Source organism: Brassica napus, chromosome C4 (assembly GCF_020379485.1).
Source record: "Brassica napus cultivar Da-Ae chromosome C4, Da-Ae, whole genome shotgun sequence".
Lineage (NCBI taxonomy): Eukaryota > Viridiplantae > Streptophyta > Magnoliopsida > Brassicales > Brassicaceae > Brassica > Brassica napus.
The window spans coordinates 2,828,792-2,846,772 of NC_063447.1; the positions used below are offsets into that span (position 1 = coordinate 2,828,792).

Consider the following 17,981-nt stretch of genomic DNA (forward strand, 5'->3'; position numbering starts at 1 on the left):
TGTTTCATCATGCCCTCTTTGTTAGGGTTCAATCATCTTCAAGCTTTTGATTTGCATGCAAGGATTTGAGACTTTCGTTTGCTTTTATTTGTTTGATTCGATTGGTTCTGGGTTTGATGTTTTGAAGCGTTATTTTTGATTTCGTCTGTGCTGAATCAAGCTATTGTCGAAGCCAGATTCTCTCTGTCGCATTTTCTTGTCTCCGGTATGTTTTCGGTGGAATACCGATTAGACCGGCCGGCAACGGCTTACCTTTGGGTAAACCAAGCAAATTTAGCAAAAAGTTAGCGTGTTGTTTTCCCTGATGTGGGGTTTAGGTTAGCGGGTTTAGGTTAGCAAACAAAAATTTAAGGTAACCAGCTTTAAAAAGTAATAAACGCTAAAAAGATTGTTAAATAGATATTCTAGAATTTTTGGCATGTATATCGGAATATTATTGCATATGCTAAAAAAGTTATTGACAAACTAAAAGAAACTTTGCACTGGTCCTGTGTTAAAATATTAAATAAGTTAGCAAATATTGATGTCGAAGATTTGTTAGATATGTTAGCGCGTTAAATAAAGTATTGTAAGCTATATAGTTTAGTGACCATGTAACACTTTTTTATGCAGGTTTAGCGTCAACTCTCAACTGCTAACGGGGTTTGTCTATAAAAGGAAGCCAACAAGCAAACTCTCACCATAAAAAGTTGTCTAGTTAACAAAACCAATACCACTCCTCCGTTTCTATGTATTGATTGTAGACTTTGTAGTTACAGAATCTTGTTTCGTAATATTTTATTAATACAAGTCAGTAACTAAAATATTAGTTTGCTCCATTGTCATTGTGGCCAATTATTTAAGTTAACGTCTTTGAATTGTTTGTAGCCGGCTAAGAATAATACTGGATGAGTATATTTAAAGTTGGCTATGGAGTGTCATCACTACAAAAAGGAAGTTGATAAAGGAGAACAAAGATTCATTATTATATATAGATAAATCAGTACAAAAAGGGACACAAACGTCATTGACTGTCCAAACAAAACATGGTGTCTGCAATCTTTATGAATAGAAGCTAAGTACAGTCGTAGCAATGTAGGTAGTGTGGAGTGTATTGTTGCTAATATTAGTATTTCAAAATCCAAATATAAATTTGGACGATTCTGAAACTAACGAGGATGTCTTTCCATGTCTTTTCCACCTGTATTGTCGGTCCCATCACCCTCACGGATTTCTTCAGCCTCACGATTGTCGGTAACTGGAATCTGAAACATTTACATGAATAGCAATGTTAAAAAAAATAAAAACAAGAAAATGTGTTGCAATTTGTAGAGTACAAACAAAACATAATGAGAACAGTATTTATAAATAGAAGCTAAGAAAATTCATAGCAAGGTAGTGAGCAAAAGTATGTTGCTAACATGAGCAAATTAAAATCCAAACAAAACGGGAAACAAACATCTTTGGCAGTTCAAACAAAACATAGTGTGCAATCTTTATGAATAAAAGCTAAGTACATTCGTAGCAATTTATTATGGAGTGCATTGTTGCTAATATTAGTATGCCAAAATCCAAATATAAATATGGATAATTCTGGAGAAAAGGAGGATGGCTTACCATGTCTTCTCCACCTGTATTGTCTGTCCGTCACCCTCATGGACTTCTTCAGCCTCACGATTGGGTATTGAAACTTGAAACATTTACATGAATAAAAAAATTTAAAAAATAAAAACGAGCAAATAGAGAAATTAGGGCATACTTGATCCTCGTGTCTTTATCAGATACGTGTTGTGGCAAGATGAACTCATCCATATATTTTATCTTCTCCGCGTGTTGTGGCAAGATGCGAGGATTGTGAGATGTTGGGAGAATGACTGCGCACAGCAATGCAAGTAGGGCATACTTGATCCTCGTGTCTTTATCAGATACGGTCTTCTTCTTTAGCAAGGTAATTACATAGCTAACCGGGACTTCTGTAACCGGGATTTCTGTTACACGGTCACTAAACTGTATAGCTTACAATACTTTATTTAACGCGCTACCATATCTAACAAATCTTCGACACCAATATTTGCTAACTAATTTAATATTTTAACACAGGACCAGTGCAAAGTTTTTTTTAGTTTGTCAATAACTTTTTTAGCATATGCAATAATCTTCTGATATACATGCTAAAAATTCTAGAATATCTATTTAACAATCTTTTTAGCGGTTATTACTTTTTAAAGCTCGTTACCTTAGATTTTTGTTTGCTAACCTAAACCCCACATCAGGGAAAACAACACGCTAACTTTTTGCTAAATTTGCTTGATTTACCTAAAGGTATTCCACCGAAAACATACCGGAGATAGGAAAACGCGACAGAGAGAATCTGGCTTTGACAATAGCTTGATTCAGCACAGACGAAATCAAAAACAATGCTTCAGAACATCAAACTCAGAACCAATCGAATCAAACAAATAAAAGCAAACGAAAGTCTCAAATCCTTGCATGCAAATCAAAAGCTTGAAGATGATCACTACAAGAAAACAGCGATATACTAAGGGAAAAAATCGTCGGTATGTCGTCGGAATAACGTTATTCCGACGACATACCGACGAAACAAGTTCTCGGAAATAACTCCTCGGAATTTCTTTTTTCCTCGGAATTTTCCGACGGAATTCCGAGGAAACAAATTTTCGAGGACATTCCGAGGACCACTAGTTCGTCGGAAAGCTCCTCGGAATATATCGAGGGAGAACGTCGACGGGATATTTCCTCGGAACTTCGTCGATCGATGCGTTTTTGGACATATATCCATCGATCGATCCGTTTATAAAAAAACGTTCGGAATATTCCGAAGAACATTTCCCTCGGTGTAAAAGGATCGATCGATGGTTATATGTCCAAAAACGCATCGATCGATCGAGTATATCAAGTGTTCCTCGGAATTTCCTCGGTATTTCATTTCCTCGGAATGTAAAAAATATTATTTTTTAAAAAAAAATAAAATTTTTGAAATTTAAATTCGAAAATATAAGATTAAAATTAAAATTGAAATCATATTAATTAATATTCAAAGTTTCACAAATAAAAATAAAACATTCTGAGTTTTTGGAAAAAAAAAAAACTACGGGTCTGGCACGTCCGGGAACACCTCGTTCGGGTACATCATCTCCATCATTTGCTGGTTTAGCCCTCCTCTGTGCCTCATAGCCCGCCTGTTGAGCCGCCATCTGGGTCTCCAACAAAGATATGCGATCATCCTTACCATGTTTGACCCCGTACCACCACGACCACGACGCTGTCGAGGCCGGGTCTGATCATCAGGAGACCTGTAAATTAAAAAAAATATATTTCATAAATATAGAAATATATAAATTATTTTTTTTATAGAAAAATCCCAAATAATAGTTTTTAATCATTCTAAAAAGATTTATAGATATTAAAAATATTTAATAAATATATAAAAATAGTTCTAATAAATAAAAAATAGTTTTAATAAATAAAAAATTTATATAATATAAATATATATATATTTTTTTTAAAAAACAAATCCCAAATAATAGTTTTTAATCACAAAAAAAGTTTTATAGATATTAAAAATGTTTTGTAAAATCCAAAAAATCGAATTTATATACAAAAAACATTTTGTAAAATCCAAAAAATTGAATTTATATACAAAAATCGTTTTGTAAAATACAAAAATCGATTTTATATACAAAAATCGATTTTATAAATACAAAAAAGATAAAAAAAATTATAAAAAAATTCTAAATCAATTCAACAAAACAAATTATTCAACCAAATCACAATTCTAAACCTATTATACAACCAAATCACAATCCTAACCAATCACCCTAACAAAAATCTATCAAAACTACACAAAAACCTAACAAATAGAACCTAAGAGAGTGAGATAGAGTCCTTACATGATTTGTGTAAGAGAAGGGGGAGATCGCCGGAGATATCGTCGGAATTCAGGGGGAAATCGCCGGAGAGCAGAGAGGAGTCGCGCATAGGAAGAAGAGAGAAATGGGGAAGAAGAAGCGGCTCATGGTTATAAAACCTAGGGTCCGACGGATACTACCCGTCGGAATTCCGTCGGAATTCTAATTTCAATTTTCGCGAAATATTTGCCCGGTAAAATGAAAATATTCCGAGGAAATACCGAGGAACTAGTGTTTGAGATTTCAAAACATCAATTTTTTTTTGCCGTATTTCATTTCTTATACAATTGTAATGCATACCATTGAGGATTCTTTGTATAGATGAGCATAAACCATGAAATAACAAATTTCAAAACGAATTGAAAGTATTCCCTTTACCGTTCATTAAAGTGTATAAGTGTTTCTCTTATGTTGTGGGATTTCGTTCATACAATCGGAAAAGTGTTTATTATAGGGTAAGGAACAAATTTTTGACTTCATAATGAACGCAAGACACTTAATAATGGTTATATAGGTGTTATTCAAACCGCAAAACGTTGTTTTCGGTTTAAAAACCCTATTTCCTCGGAATTTCCTCGGAATATTCCGAGGAAATACCGAGGAACTAGTGTTTGGGGTTTCAAAACATCAATTTTTTTTATCTCATTTCTTATACAATTGTAATGCATACCATTGAGGATTCTTTGTATAGATGAGCATACACCATGAAATAACAAATTTCAAAATGAATTGAAAGTATTCCCTTTACCGTTCATTAAAGTGTATAAGTGTTTCTCTTATGTTGTGGGATTTCGTTCATACAATCGGAAAAGTGTTTATTATAGGGTAAGGAACAAATTTTTGACTTCATAATGAACGTAAGACACTTAATAAGGGTTATATAGGTGTTATTCAAACCGCAAAACGTTGTTTTCGGTTTAAAAACCCTATTTCCTCGGAATTTCCTCGGAATATTCCGAGGAAATTCCGAGGAAACCTTTTCTTCCTTGGAATTTCCTTGGAATATTCCGAGGAAATACCGAGGAACTAGTGTTTGGGATTTCAAAACATCATTTTTTTTTATAAACGGATCGATCGATGGATATATGTTCAAAAACGCATCGATCGATCGAGTATATCAAATGTTCCTCGGAATTTCCTCGGAATATTCCGAGGCTTTTCCGAGGAAACAAGGTTTTGGGTAACAAAGTGATCGATCGATCCCAAAATGGATCGATCGATCACTAAGATGGACCAAAGCGTAACAATGTGATCGATCGATTAGATTATCCCATCGATCGATGTGGATATCCAATAGATCGAATGAACAAAATCTCGAACGTTTTTTTTATAAACGGATCGATCGATGGATATATGTCCAAAAATGCATCGATCGATCACTAATATTGACCAAAGCGTAACAATGTGATCGATCGATTAGATTATCCGATCGATCGATGTGGATATCCAATAGATCGAATGAACAAAATCTCAAACGTTTTTTTTTAAACGGTTTGATCGATGGATATATGTTCAAAAACACATCGATCGATCGAGTATATCAAGTGTTCCTCAGAATTTTCTCGGTATTTAAAAAAAAAAAAAAAATCAATTGTAGTCTGTTTCCGAGTCATCATCGTCGGAATTTCCTCGGAATTTTGTAAAATCCCCCAACGGCTCTCCAACGGCTATAATATTTCCTTGGAATTTATCGGTTTTTTCCGAGGAACACATTTTTCCTCGGTATTTCATAAGAATATTCCGACGGATTGATATTTCCTCGGAATTCCGTCGGTATATTCCGAGGAAATTCCGAGGAAACCAAATTTTGGGTTTCCTCGGAATATCCTCGGAAATTCCTTGGGAAATTCCGAGGATTTCATTTTCCGTCGGAATGTCCGTCAGTATACCGATGTTTTCTTGTAGTGGATTGAACCCTAACAGAGAGGGCAGGATGAAACAAATTGATCTAAGATTTTGATCCGATTGAAACCTTTCTAAAAGACCCTGTTCTAAAACTCGGCCGCCTAGCCGCCTAGGCGTTACGCGTCACTTTTCCGCCCCGATTTATGCCAAATCGGTTTAAAAAATCGGATATCCGATTTTTTTCCGTCTAGACCGCCTAAATGACCGCCTAGCCGCCTAAATGACCGCCTAGCCGCCTAATCTATTTTTTTTATTATTTATTATTTTTTTTATTTTTAATAATATTTTTATTTATTTATTTGATCTAAAATTTTATAAATATCATTTATATTCATAATTTTGATGAAAATTACACTATACTAAGTTTATATATTCTATTTGTGTGTTTTATACAATCTTAAACATGAAAATGTATTAATGTTATACACAATTAAAGATTAACATGTTTTATAACATAGTAAACCATCTAAAAATTATGCCCCGCATAATTTCCGATTAATCCCCGATTTTCTCTTTAGGCCCTAGGCCCAACCCGACCGCCCGATTAGCGCCTAGCGCGTTCCCGAACAGGGCTAAAAGATAAGCGAGGTTGATTTAGAGAAACTTAAAAAAAAAAAAAAAAAAAAAAAAAAACAGACAAGACATTGCCGAAGACAAACCTGATATACTGGGTGAAAACCTCACCAGATTGATCAAGCATGGGAAATAACGCAATTCCCTCTCTCTGAAAAATAATAGAGGGAAGAAAGAGAGATAGATCCATTGCTTTTCCCCTAATTACTTTTTATTTCATTTAGCTTATGACCTATTATCACCGGTTTTGTCGTGATCTCTTTTATATCGACTTAAGGTTAGTTTTGACATTTTTTCTATGTTGGATCCCCACAACTTTTGTGTCATAGACATTTGCCTAATTAGCGTATATGTCTTGTGTGTATATGTCTTGTGTGTACGGTGCAATTTCTCAAAAATCTATTCAACATAAAGAAAGCTAATGGGGTCTCTCACGTGTCCATGTTCACATCCATGGACGAGCTTTGCTTTTGGATTATCTCCTTTTTTTTTTTTTTGAACTTAACTTTCTTATATAAAATGCAGAAGAAAAAAATAAAATAATACAAGCCCATAAGCCATGGTGTTGTGTTTTCTCCTTTCCATTTTCACTAAGGACCAACTTTAGAACCCCAAAAGAGACCGATCAGAAGTGAAAGCATTTGATGGTGTTAATCTAGAAAAAAGAGCTGTTAGATTACAGATTACAAATCATGTTGTGACTTGTATCTATTTTTTCGAGTAAGAAGTAGTCTTATTTGAATGAAACAAGTTTGTTGCGTACGGATTTCACATACATATATGTGATCTTTACTTTCACGCATCAGTGTGTAATAAGAAAATATCATCTATTAGTTATAAAATGATTAGTTTGTTATCATGGACATTTCTACCTTTTATATTGTGGATGAATACAATTTTGTTGCTTATGATTCAATAGTAGCATATATATAGATGCATGTGGAGAATGCATGTGATTGCGCATACAAATTTGTCTTCTTGTTGATAAACTAAGAAGCAGCTCGAGATTTTAAAACTGTATAGCTAGTAGCTACTCCAACTCAAACGATCTATGTCTCTATATATAGAATAGAGCCTTGGGCACATGAACCGTAGTCTAGTCCCCATATATTAAGGAATGAAATATCAACTCCACGGAGAATAAACATACATCCAAGACAATGTGATAATTGATAAACATATAAGCTAAAAGTTTCAATTTACTAAACAAGAATAACGAACGTGAAAACGTAACATCTAGTTTAGTTCAAAGAGGACTGATATAGAGTAATCAATTTTGAGTGAAGGGAACATGTCGTTCTTTTAGAAAGGCGCTTGTGAATTATTAAAGTTAAAAAGAAGAAGAGGTGCACGAAATTAACGACGGAGATCTAGACGAAGCATCGTTCACACACCTAGTTAGTGACATCACTGTGTCAATCATCTTTGATAAATCTTTTAGCTGTACTCCACTAGGCCTGGGCATAAAATCCGGAACCCGAAATCCGAACCGAACCCGAACCGAAAAACCCGACCCGTTATCCGACCCGAAACGTAAAAATACCCGAACGGGTTTTTTAGGGTGGTACAAAAAATATCCGAACCCGAAGTGTTATTAACCGAACCCGAACGGGTAACCCGAAAAATCTGAAATTAATAGTCAATATAAATATTTTGAAGTATATATAAGTATTCTAATTATTAAATTTAACATTTGTGGTAATATTATATATAATAATAAATACTAAAATTCTAATAAATGATTTAAGTACACAATTAGTTATAAATATGTATTTTATAATTGGCTCATTGAAATAAAAAGTCTACTCTCTATAAGGCAATACATATTGTTTATAAATGATGTTTGTTTTCATGCTTGATTTAACATTTTATTGTTATTTTATCAATTTTATATGTGATAAATTAATTTTTATTTAATTTAGATGTTTTTCTTTATGTTTTACTTCAAAAAATTTGTTTTTTACTTTGGTTATATCCGAACCGAACCGATATAACCCGAATCCGTACGATTTATGATTACTTTATGGGTTTTATGATGCAATACAATTACCGAACTCGAAGTGTTATTATCCGAACCCGACCCGTACTAATAAAATTTTAGTACGGGACCTAGAAGCGTAAACCCGAAAATCCGAAAAACCCGATCCGAATGCCAACGGGTACCCGAACGCCCAGGCCTAAGTATCTCGTTCCCAATGTAATGTCTCTTTCGTCGCGATCGTGTAGAAGCTGCAGGTTGTCCGTGAACCCTAATTTATGAACTGTACCTCCGACAAAGTTTCTTTCTATTTATAGGATGTTTTGTGTTTTTTTAACCATATTAAGAAGAAGATCTAACTTCTGACTTTTCCTTATATTCCGATGGGACAAAATAATAGTACTCGACAATATTAAATGTAATAAAATGCATGAAAGTAACAAAGAATATATGAGTTTGTTAAGGTCATATAGATCTTAAATGTATTATTCGAACGTGAAAATTAATATTAACTGTTGAATACGAAGTCTATGACTGTTGGTTCCTGAATGACGTTTTTCTTGTTTTTAAGTAATTAGATTAAATCTTTTGTGTATAATCGTATATGATACTTTGAACGATTTAACATTAAATATTTTGTTTGTACATCATAAATTTTACATTACGTCACAAAATAGCAATAATCTTATTATACACAAATTTGTTTATATTTGGTGGATGACAAAGTAAAAAACAAGAAATAATATAATAGTGATATATGATAACAATAATCTTATTATACACATACTCAGGGGCGGATGTAGAGCATGAGCAACGGGGGCACATGCCCCCCATCTACTTTTGAAATTTCTTAACAATAAGTTTGATATTTGTACAAGTGCCCCCGATCTTAAAAAAAAAATATATAGTGTAAAATTGTGTGTGCCTCCAGCTAGTTGTGATCCTAGATCCGCCCCTGCACATACTTAACTGTTGTTGCAGTTGTAGAAAAAAAAATTTGTTTCAAAATATGTGTCGTTTTAGAGTTTCAATGCAAAATTTATTAATAATTTTTTTTTACTTTATTTTTCAATTGATTAAAATATGGTTGCGTGTTTATTTTATTAATTTGTGTATATAAACTTCTGGAATGACAATTAAAATGAAAAGGAGATAATATTTATTTATAAGATATTTGGTGGATGTCAAAGTTAAAAACAAGAAATAATATAATAGTGATATATGATATATCAGTATCATCAACATTTGTAGGGAAGCACAAATCGTTACTCACGGGTGACGGGTCCATCAGTATAAAAACTAGGGAAACTTGATTAAGCATATGTATTTACTTCACATACTCTTTTGATGTATTCGAGTATTAAAAGTACGTATTTTCGTCTTAAAACTCTACACTCAAAATACAGGAAAAGTATTCAAAAATATACATTTCTTTTTAAATAAGATAAAGGCTACGTCAAGGGGATCCTTTGTCTCCTTATTTATTTATAATGTGTACTGAGGCTTTAATTGTGAATTTTAAGAAGGCGGAGAGGGAGAAACAATTAACCGGTATGAAAGTAGCGAGAGCTTGTCCGACAATCTCTCATTTGCTATTTGCCGACGATAGCCTTTTCTTTTATAAGGCGAATAGAGAAGAATGTCAAACTATTCTCAGGATTTTAAAAGAGTATGAGGCTGTTTCAGGGCAACAGATTAGTTTTCAAAAATCTTCAATTCAATTTGGACACAAGATTGTAGAGTCCAGTCGGCAAGAGTTGAGAGATATTTTGGGTATTCAGAATCTAGGAGGAATGGGATCTTATCTTGGGTTACCCGAAATCCTTGGGGGATCTAAAGTTCAAGTGTTTGGATTTGTTCAAGAACGCTTGAACAATAGGGTTAGTGGATGGACTTTTAGATATTTTACTAAAGGGGGAAAGGAGGTGATCATTAAGTCGGTGGTTACGGCTCTGCCAAATCATGTCATGTCTGTTTATCGATTACCAAAAGCTACAGTTAAAAAATTAACGAGTGCAGTAGCTCAATTTTGGTGGAGTCCAGGAGGGAGCACAAATGGTATGCATTGGAAATCATGGGATAAGTTATGCATCCCTAAGGATAATGGTGGTTTAGGTTTTAAGGATCTTATGGATTTTAACACGGCAATGCTTGGAAAGCAACTGTGGAGGCTGATTGAGAAGCCAAATACTCTTTTCTCGAGAGTTTTTAAAGGACGGTACTATAGGAATGCTTCACCCCTTGAACCGATCCGATCTTATTCTCCGTCATATGGCTGGAGAAGTATGACCTCTGCTAGATCTCTGGTTTGTAAAGGACTAATTAAAAGGGTGGGAACAGGTTCATCTATTTCAGTATGGAATGATCCTTGGATCCCAGCCACTCGCCCGAGACCAGCAAACAAAAATCTTCACAATAGTTACCCAGATCTCACGGTGGATTCCCTCATTAATTTGGAATCCCGAACTTGGAATCTTGAGGCAATTAGGGCTTTGGTGGATCCTCATGATGCACAAATTATTGAAAGTATTCCCTTAAGTAGAAATCCGATGGACGACAGGAATGGATGACATTTCACTAATAATGGAAAATATTCGGTCAAATCTGGATATCAATTGGAACGGGTTTATCCTGATAAGGAAAAACCACCAGAATTTTATGGACCTACAGTGGATAAGTTAAAAGCTTTCTGTTGGGAAGTGCGGTGCCCGCCGAAGTTGAGACATTTCTTATGGCAACTCCTTTCAGGCTGTATAGCGGTAATGAAGAATCTTCAGGGGAGAGGAATACAAGGAGATATTTGTTGTACTCGATGTGGGGACCCGAATGAATCAATAAATCATGTATTTTTTGAATGCCCTCCAGCACGTCAAGTATGGGCATTATCTAAGATACCATCAAATCCAGACCTTTTTCCTACTTGTTCGTTTTTTGGTAACATGGATCATCTCTTTTGGAGAATTACTCCAAAGATGGACGATCACCAATTCGAGTGGATATTATGGTATATATGGAAAGGTCGAAACAATAAGGTGTTTAGTAATCTGGATATGGATCCAAGGGAAACACTTCGATTAGCAGAACTGGAATCGACACTTTGGGCTGAAGCACAGATAGTCACTGATCAAAAAAGGGAGAGCCTGACCAGACACACATTAGAAACTACAGGACGTTGGTGTTTTATAGATGGTTCATGGAAAGAAAATGAACTATTTTCGGGACAAGGATGGTATAGTACCTTACTGGGTTTTGATGGTTTATTAGGGGCAAGGAATGTAAGGGCGTGTCTATCATCTCTTCACTCGGAGGTGGAGGCATTGATTTGGGCAATGGAATGTATGAAGAACTTACGACAGTTTCAGGTTACGTTTGCAACGGATTGTTCTCAATTGGTGAAGATGGTTTCGGAACCAGAAGAATGGCCAGCATTTGAAAGCTACCTGGAAGATATTAAGCTTTTACGAAGAATCTTCCACAACTCAGATATCATCTATGTACCCCGAACAGAGAACCTACGGGCGGATAGCTTGGCACGTAGTGCTAGGAAACAACCGTTTTTCGTCGTTCATATAGATGCGGAGTTGCCGATCTGGTTTACAGAGTCAATATGAGTCTGTAAATGTCTTGTTGTCAAAAAAAAAAAAAAAAAAAAAGATAAAGGCATTTCCGTGACTCAGCGTCACAGGCGGCTCAAAACGACGTCTTCCTCATCTACTTTACTTTTATATTTAATTTTTCATTTACCTTTTAGTTATATACTTTTTAGGCCATGCGCAACGGAAGTTTTTAACTACAAGTACATTTCGGATTAATTCTGGATATTTTGGATTTAAAAAAAAAAAAAATGACCATTCACGAGCCGCTACGTAGTCGTGAGGACCCGCAAATAGCACAAGTATTACGAGCCGCTACGTAGTCGCGAGGACCCGCAGATAGCAAAAGGATTCAAGACTTTCTCAGGATCCGCCACTATCTTCAGCCATTAAAGTTGGAAGCAGAAACTCAGAAGCAAAAAGACGATAAAAAATATTCATCATCATCTATCCCTCTTCTCTGTTCACCCACCGTTCTTCTTCCTTCTTCTCCTCCTTTCCTTTCCTTCATCCACAAGCTTACATCTCAAGCTGAAATCAAATTTCTCTCGAGAAAGTGACACAACAAGAACCCATCCCCAAAGTTGTTCTTACTGAAACGTTACGAAACAGAGCATTACAGCGAAAGGTTGAGACAGGGGAAGCGAAGCGAAGCTCGTCGCAAGTTGGTTTCTTTAATGGATTCAAATACTCAAAACCATCTCTACGACCCGAATCACGTATCTTCTTCTTCCGGGTCGGGTCTTCTTCGCTTTAGATCTGCGCCAAGCTCTGTTCTCGCCGCTTCCGTAGACGACAACGACGAGACTGTGTTCAACTCAAATGAGTTCGAGAACAAGTCTCCTGCTTCATACGCCGCCTCTCCTCCGCCGCAGCAAGAGCCGTCGAGCTTCCTGGGTCTGCCGCCGCACTACCCAAAACAGAGTAACGGGATGATGATGATGAACACGATTGGTTTGGATCAGTTTCTGAGTATGAATAATCATCATCACACGAGACCAGCTGAATCACATCTTCTCCGGCAAAGCAGCTCGCCCGCCGGGATGTTCACAAACCTCTCCGATCAAAACGGTACCGTTTTGGAACAATAAACAATAAAGTTTGACACTTTGGATCCCAAAGTTCACTCTTTTTAATGGCTTCTACTATATTTACAATCGCAGGTTATGGTTACGTTGGTGAAGAAGAAGAAGAGGAAGAGAGTCCATCTCTTCCCAACGGGTTAAGACGCCATAGCAGCCTCTCTTCAAGGCCACCTTCTTCTCTGGGAATGTTCTCTCAGATACCTGAAATAGACTCGGAGAGTGTTCAATTTAGCCATTGGAATGATCCGTCCAGCTTCATTGATAACTTGTCCTCTCTCAAAAGAGAAACAGAGAACGATGGAAAGTTGTTTCACGGAGCTCAGGTAACTATACTCTGGTTTAGTTCTACCAAAACCGGTTTATTTTGGTTCTTGGGACTATTAGACATTACAAACATGCATTGTAGCTGGTTATTAGAGCAATGAATGATAGTTTCAATTATATTATTACAGATAATGTCGCATCGTTTGAGTCTAGCGAAGTCAGCCTCGGACGTGGGTTCAGTGGATAAGTATCTGCAGCTACAAGACTCTGTTCCTTGTAAAGTTAGAGCCAAACGTGGCTGCGCCACACATCCTCGAAGCATTGCTGAACGGGTAAGTTCAACAATACTTAGTTTTGAATCTATGAAGTCTAATAGTTACTTGAAACAAATTATAATGTCACTTGTCAGGTAAGAAGAACGAAGATAAGCGAAAGAATGAGGAAACTACAAGAGCTTGTTCCTAACATGGACAAGGTACACTAGTCCCGATACTTATTGTAATGAGGATTCTCTTGCATTATTAAAGTTTTTTTTTTGGTATCTCTTTGGTTCGATAGCAAACGAACACTTCAGATATGTTGGATTTAGCTGTGGATTACATCAAAGATTTACAAAGACAGTACAAGGTAACCTAGTGATCATCGTGAAACAAAAGAAAGTAAAGGACCGGTTTGTGATTGAAACTTTTTTTATAATGTTGGTTTACACAGATTCTAAACGAGAACAGAGCTAACTGCAAGTGTGTGAACAAGGAGAAGAATTTGATATAGCGCACAACAAGGCTTGTGTATATAGAACTAAGGAAAGCAAAGAGAGAATGGGATAAGATAGACACAATGTAATGTCTGAATATTTTTTAGCCGAAACAGAACAAACTGTCTTATATGTAAGCTCCTAGCAAAAAATGCATTTGCTTTCACCATATTATAAGCAATTATATAGGACTCCAATCATTTCTCTCTCTTTTTGTTTATTACATCCATCAATTATAGTAATATCAGTACTTTCCAAGATTGTTTTAAGCAATTTTCTTTTTTTATCCGGTGAGATGAAGATATAGCTTCTTATGTCACATTTAAAAATCTCACGGCCTAAAAACATCTCCAATAAAATTTTATTTTTTCTTCTATAATTTACATTAAAATAGAGTAATTATTATAAAGTAACTTTTGCTTCAATGATAGTGTTATTCTATAATAAAATTACTCTATTATAGAATAATTTTTTTAAAAAATATTATATTTTTTCTCTATATTTGGAGTGCAAAAATGACATTTTCTATATTTGAGTCTTAAGATCATTGGAGCAAAAATTACTCTATAATAAACTTATTCTATTCTAATATAAATTATAGAAAAAAATAGAGTGTTATGGGAGATAGTTTTAGCACTGACATCATCGTCTCTTTGGAAGTAAAATTAGGTTCCATTTTTTATATCCAAAAATAAGGTTTCATTAAAAATCTACATGATATGAGCAAAATTCTATGACACCACCAAGCCACTAACTCTAGTGAGTAGTGACATTTTATTTCAAAATTTATAGAACCAAGCACAAAGGCCCAACTCATAAACATTGGGGTCCAAAGCGTCTCTCTCTCCATCATAATGGGTGCTTTCCCTCTCTAAATTTGTGTTGGCTCTATTAGCAGACGCACTCCAAAGCAAACGTTGCTTTCTCTTCACTCCAAATAGCTCTGAAGTAATCTTTCTTACTCCCGAAACACACAGAGATACACTCTAACAAAGAAAAAAAGACTTTCTCCAAGAAACAAGAGAGAGAGAGAGAGATTGAAGCTCTAACCAGTTTAACTAAAGCGAGTTGGATAAAGTCGGTCGGTTCTGTGTTGTTACTGAAATTTAACTCGGTTAAGTCCGGTTTACGCGTTAATTTCCCTTCTTATGAATCATCTGAACCAAATGTTCGGAGTTAGCTCCGGCGCTGGGCCGTACCGAGAGTCACCGATGACCGGACTCGAATCGATCAATTTCAGCGACGAAATCCAGCAACTGGCGGCGACGTTACCGCCGGAGAACACCGGTTCCTTCACAGCTCTGCTCGAGATGCCGGCGACTCAGGCCGTGGAGCTTTTCACTTCGTCTTCTCAGGCCGCCGGAAACATCGCTCCTCCTACTCTCCACCCGTTCCGGAGATTGAATCTTCCCCCGGACCTCTCGGTGATCGCTGCAGAGCAAAACGGAAACTTCTCCGGCGAGTCCGTGGCACCTTCGAGCTTCAGCGGTAGAGTCAAGCCCGAGCCTGATGAGACCGATTCATCTCAGCGGTTCGTTTCTCATCCAACGGTGGAGAATCAGAATCGTAACAAGAGGAAAGAACGTGGGAAGAAGAAGGTGATTAATCAAATCAATCCTGATAGCTTGTAACACAAGTCACTAATACCTTTAACTTTTAGGTCAAAAGCTCGATGAAGAAGACCAAGAGCTCTGAAGAAGAAGCAGAGAAGCTTCCGTACGTTCACGTTAGAGCTCGTCGTGGTCAAGCTACTGATAATCATAGCTTAGCAGAACGAGTTAAGTATACTACTACACATCTCTTAAACGTCGTCGTATTAACATCTAGTTAGTGGATATGTTAACTCTTTGATTATAGGCAAGAAGGGAGAAGATAAACGCACGAATGAAGCTGCTACAAGAACTGGTCCCAGGCTGTGACAAGGTTTGTCCCTAGATTAATAAGACTAATTTAGATCTTCATTTGGTGGTCAAAGTCAGAATCTTTCTTTTTATTTACTATATGTTAAAAAGGTCTTTATTTTCCTCATCTTAAAGCGTATTATTCATTGAGCTTGAAGCTTACTCCATAAATGAAGAAAATGGCTTTATTATGTGTGAATGCTAGCTGGATTGTGCCCTTAAGGTTTTTTCGTAGAGGGGACATGTTTTGGTGGATAGATGGAGATCAGAGTGCGTGTTTGGGGTCCATCTTCTGATATTAAGTAGAAAAAAAGTTGCAGGAGGGTGAGTAGTGTAGTATCGTCTCTAATAAGTTTGGTATCTATCAAATAGAGAGAGAGAGAGAGAGAGGAGTGTGGTATAGTCACTAATATTTTGGTTATATGCTTTTGAGTCCTACTATACCTAATTGGTTGGAAGCATGATGTGACACTCTTGCAGACAGCTAACTAATCGATATGTATGTAAATCTTGGAGTTTAGCCAGCCATTATTGGTGGAGGGAGATGATGATGATAAGTGACAACTCCTTAAAACAGTTTGTAAATTGTGTGGGGTTTTGGGACTTGACTGTTTGTTTATGAACAAGAGGTGTTGATGTTCTGGTTCGTTTAATGGAAATGTTACGTTGAAAAGAGTTGAAATTGTAGAAGCCGTTTTACATGTTAGTTAGGACTATGGTTTAATTTTTTTTTATGTTCTGATTTACCAGAAAATGAGCTTTGTGACCTGCAGATTCAGGGCACTGCATTGGTGCTGGATGAAATCATTAACCATGTGCAATCTTTACAGCATCAAGTAGAGGTGGGAGCTTAATAAAACGATAAGCTAAAATAGTCTGCAAGTAAAATTGGTGGGACAATGTCACGTAACTGTGTTCTTCTTATTTTCAGATGCTATCTATGAGACTTGCTGCAGTGAACCCCAGAACCGACTTCAATCTCGACAGCATATTGGCTTCACAAGTAAGTATCTAATTGCAAATAAGTCTCAATGGTCCATGTGATCTTCCTCTACAAAAATTTAAAGATTCAAAAGAAAGATTCTCTCGTTGACCATGTTTCTCCTTTAGGGTACTCTATCTTTCTTTGAGTAACCTTTTTAGTTGTATCACAAAAAGAGAAAATTTTGGTGGTATTTATTGATACAACATTAGTCGACTCTATTATAGACTAGGCTTAAAGAAGTAGATCAACGTAAATAAATACACATCCAGTACACTAGAACACAGAGCCTATTGTTAACGCAATGACTCAAGAAAGGACTCATTAGTCCTCTCAATAATATCACACAAAGATGGGTCAGGATTCAGAAACAAGGACCACCTCCTGTTCTGTTGTCTTTGATGGTGTCTTTTTTGTTATCTTTTGCACAATTATTTTTTTTGTGCGTGGGTCTAAGTCTTAAGTTCTTGTTGCTTCGAGTTTCACCTATCCAATCTGATAATCAGATTTTGTTTCTCTGCAAATAACTTCTTATTAAATGACCTCCTCTTTCTACAGCTTGTAAACCATTTAATAACCAGGTCCCACCAATTTTAAAATCTTGGTCTATTAAGAATCTAAGATAATGTTCAGTAGATGACTAAGAAGAAATCTAGGATGTTGGTAATACAATCATCTCTAACAGAAGTTAAAAGTTGTTTTATCTCTATCTGCAGAACGGTTCTCTAATGGATGGTAGCTTCAACGGAGAGTCTTATCATCAGCTGCAACAGTGGTCTCTCGATGGTTACCACCAACCAGCATGGGGGAGAGAAGAGGATCATCATGAAGGCAATTTCTTGATGGGTTCAGCTACTTTGCACCCAAATCGGGTGAAAATGGAGCTATAAGTTCCAAACTAGTTGACAATGCCTATGTATATATACATATGAGAAATGTATCTCCTGAGGCTAGAAAAAAATGATCATGAACTTACCTTGGCCTTGTATAATTCAGAACGTCTCAACAACTCAGTGAACTCACTGTGACCGCGCAATA

At 36.1% G+C, this 17,981-nt stretch overlaps 2 protein-coding genes across 2 annotated transcripts; both read left to right on the forward strand.

Moving 5' to 3' along the window:
• The first annotated feature begins 12,207 nt into the window (after nucleotides 1-12,207).
• Nucleotides 12,208-14,267, forward strand: LOC106431535 (transcription factor bHLH130). The gene is made up of 6 exons (XM_013872327.3): nucleotides 12,208-13,028; nucleotides 13,121-13,365; nucleotides 13,495-13,638; nucleotides 13,716-13,781; nucleotides 13,865-13,933; nucleotides 14,018-14,267. Exons 1-6 carry the CDS (start codon nucleotides 12,635-12,637, stop codon nucleotides 14,075-14,077), a joined length of 978 nt encoding a protein of 325 aa, XP_013727781.1. The 5' UTR covers nucleotides 12,208-12,634; the 3' UTR covers nucleotides 14,078-14,267.
• Nucleotides 14,268-14,923: 656 nt separating this feature from the next.
• LOC106431571 (transcription factor bHLH48) lies at nucleotides 14,924-17,979 on the forward strand. Its single transcript, XM_013872365.3, has 6 exons — nucleotides 14,924-15,658; nucleotides 15,721-15,837; nucleotides 15,918-15,983; nucleotides 16,735-16,803; nucleotides 16,893-16,964; nucleotides 17,660-17,979. Exons 1-6 carry the CDS (start codon nucleotides 15,209-15,211, stop codon nucleotides 17,831-17,833), a joined length of 948 nt encoding a protein of 315 aa, XP_013727819.1. The 5' UTR covers nucleotides 14,924-15,208; the 3' UTR covers nucleotides 17,834-17,979.
• The last annotated feature ends 2 nt before the right edge of the window (nucleotides 17,980-17,981 follow it).

Bases quoted from the DNA above. Each gene is read 5' to 3' on its own strand.
- LOC106431535 (XM_013872327.3), top strand. From the start codon at position 12,635: ATGGATTCAAATACTCAAAACCATCTCTACGACCCGAATCACGTATCT. The intron at 13,366-13,494 runs GTAACTATACTC...ATATTATTACAG, and splicing joins AGTTGTTTCACGGAGCTCAG to ATAATGTCGCATCGTTTGAG. The intron at 13,782-13,864 runs GTACACTAGTCC...TTGGTTCGATAG, and splicing joins TTGTTCCTAACATGGACAAG to CAAACGAACACTTCAGATAT.
- LOC106431571 (XM_013872365.3), top strand. From the start codon at position 15,209: ATGAATCATCTGAACCAAATGTTCGGAGTTAGCTCCGGCGCTGGGCCG. The intron at 15,659-15,720 runs GTGATTAATCAA...TTTAACTTTTAG, and splicing joins AAGAACGTGGGAAGAAGAAG to GTCAAAAGCTCGATGAAGAA. The intron at 16,965-17,659 runs GTAAGTATCTAA...CTCTATCTGCAG, and splicing joins ACAGCATATTGGCTTCACAA to AACGGTTCTCTAATGGATGG.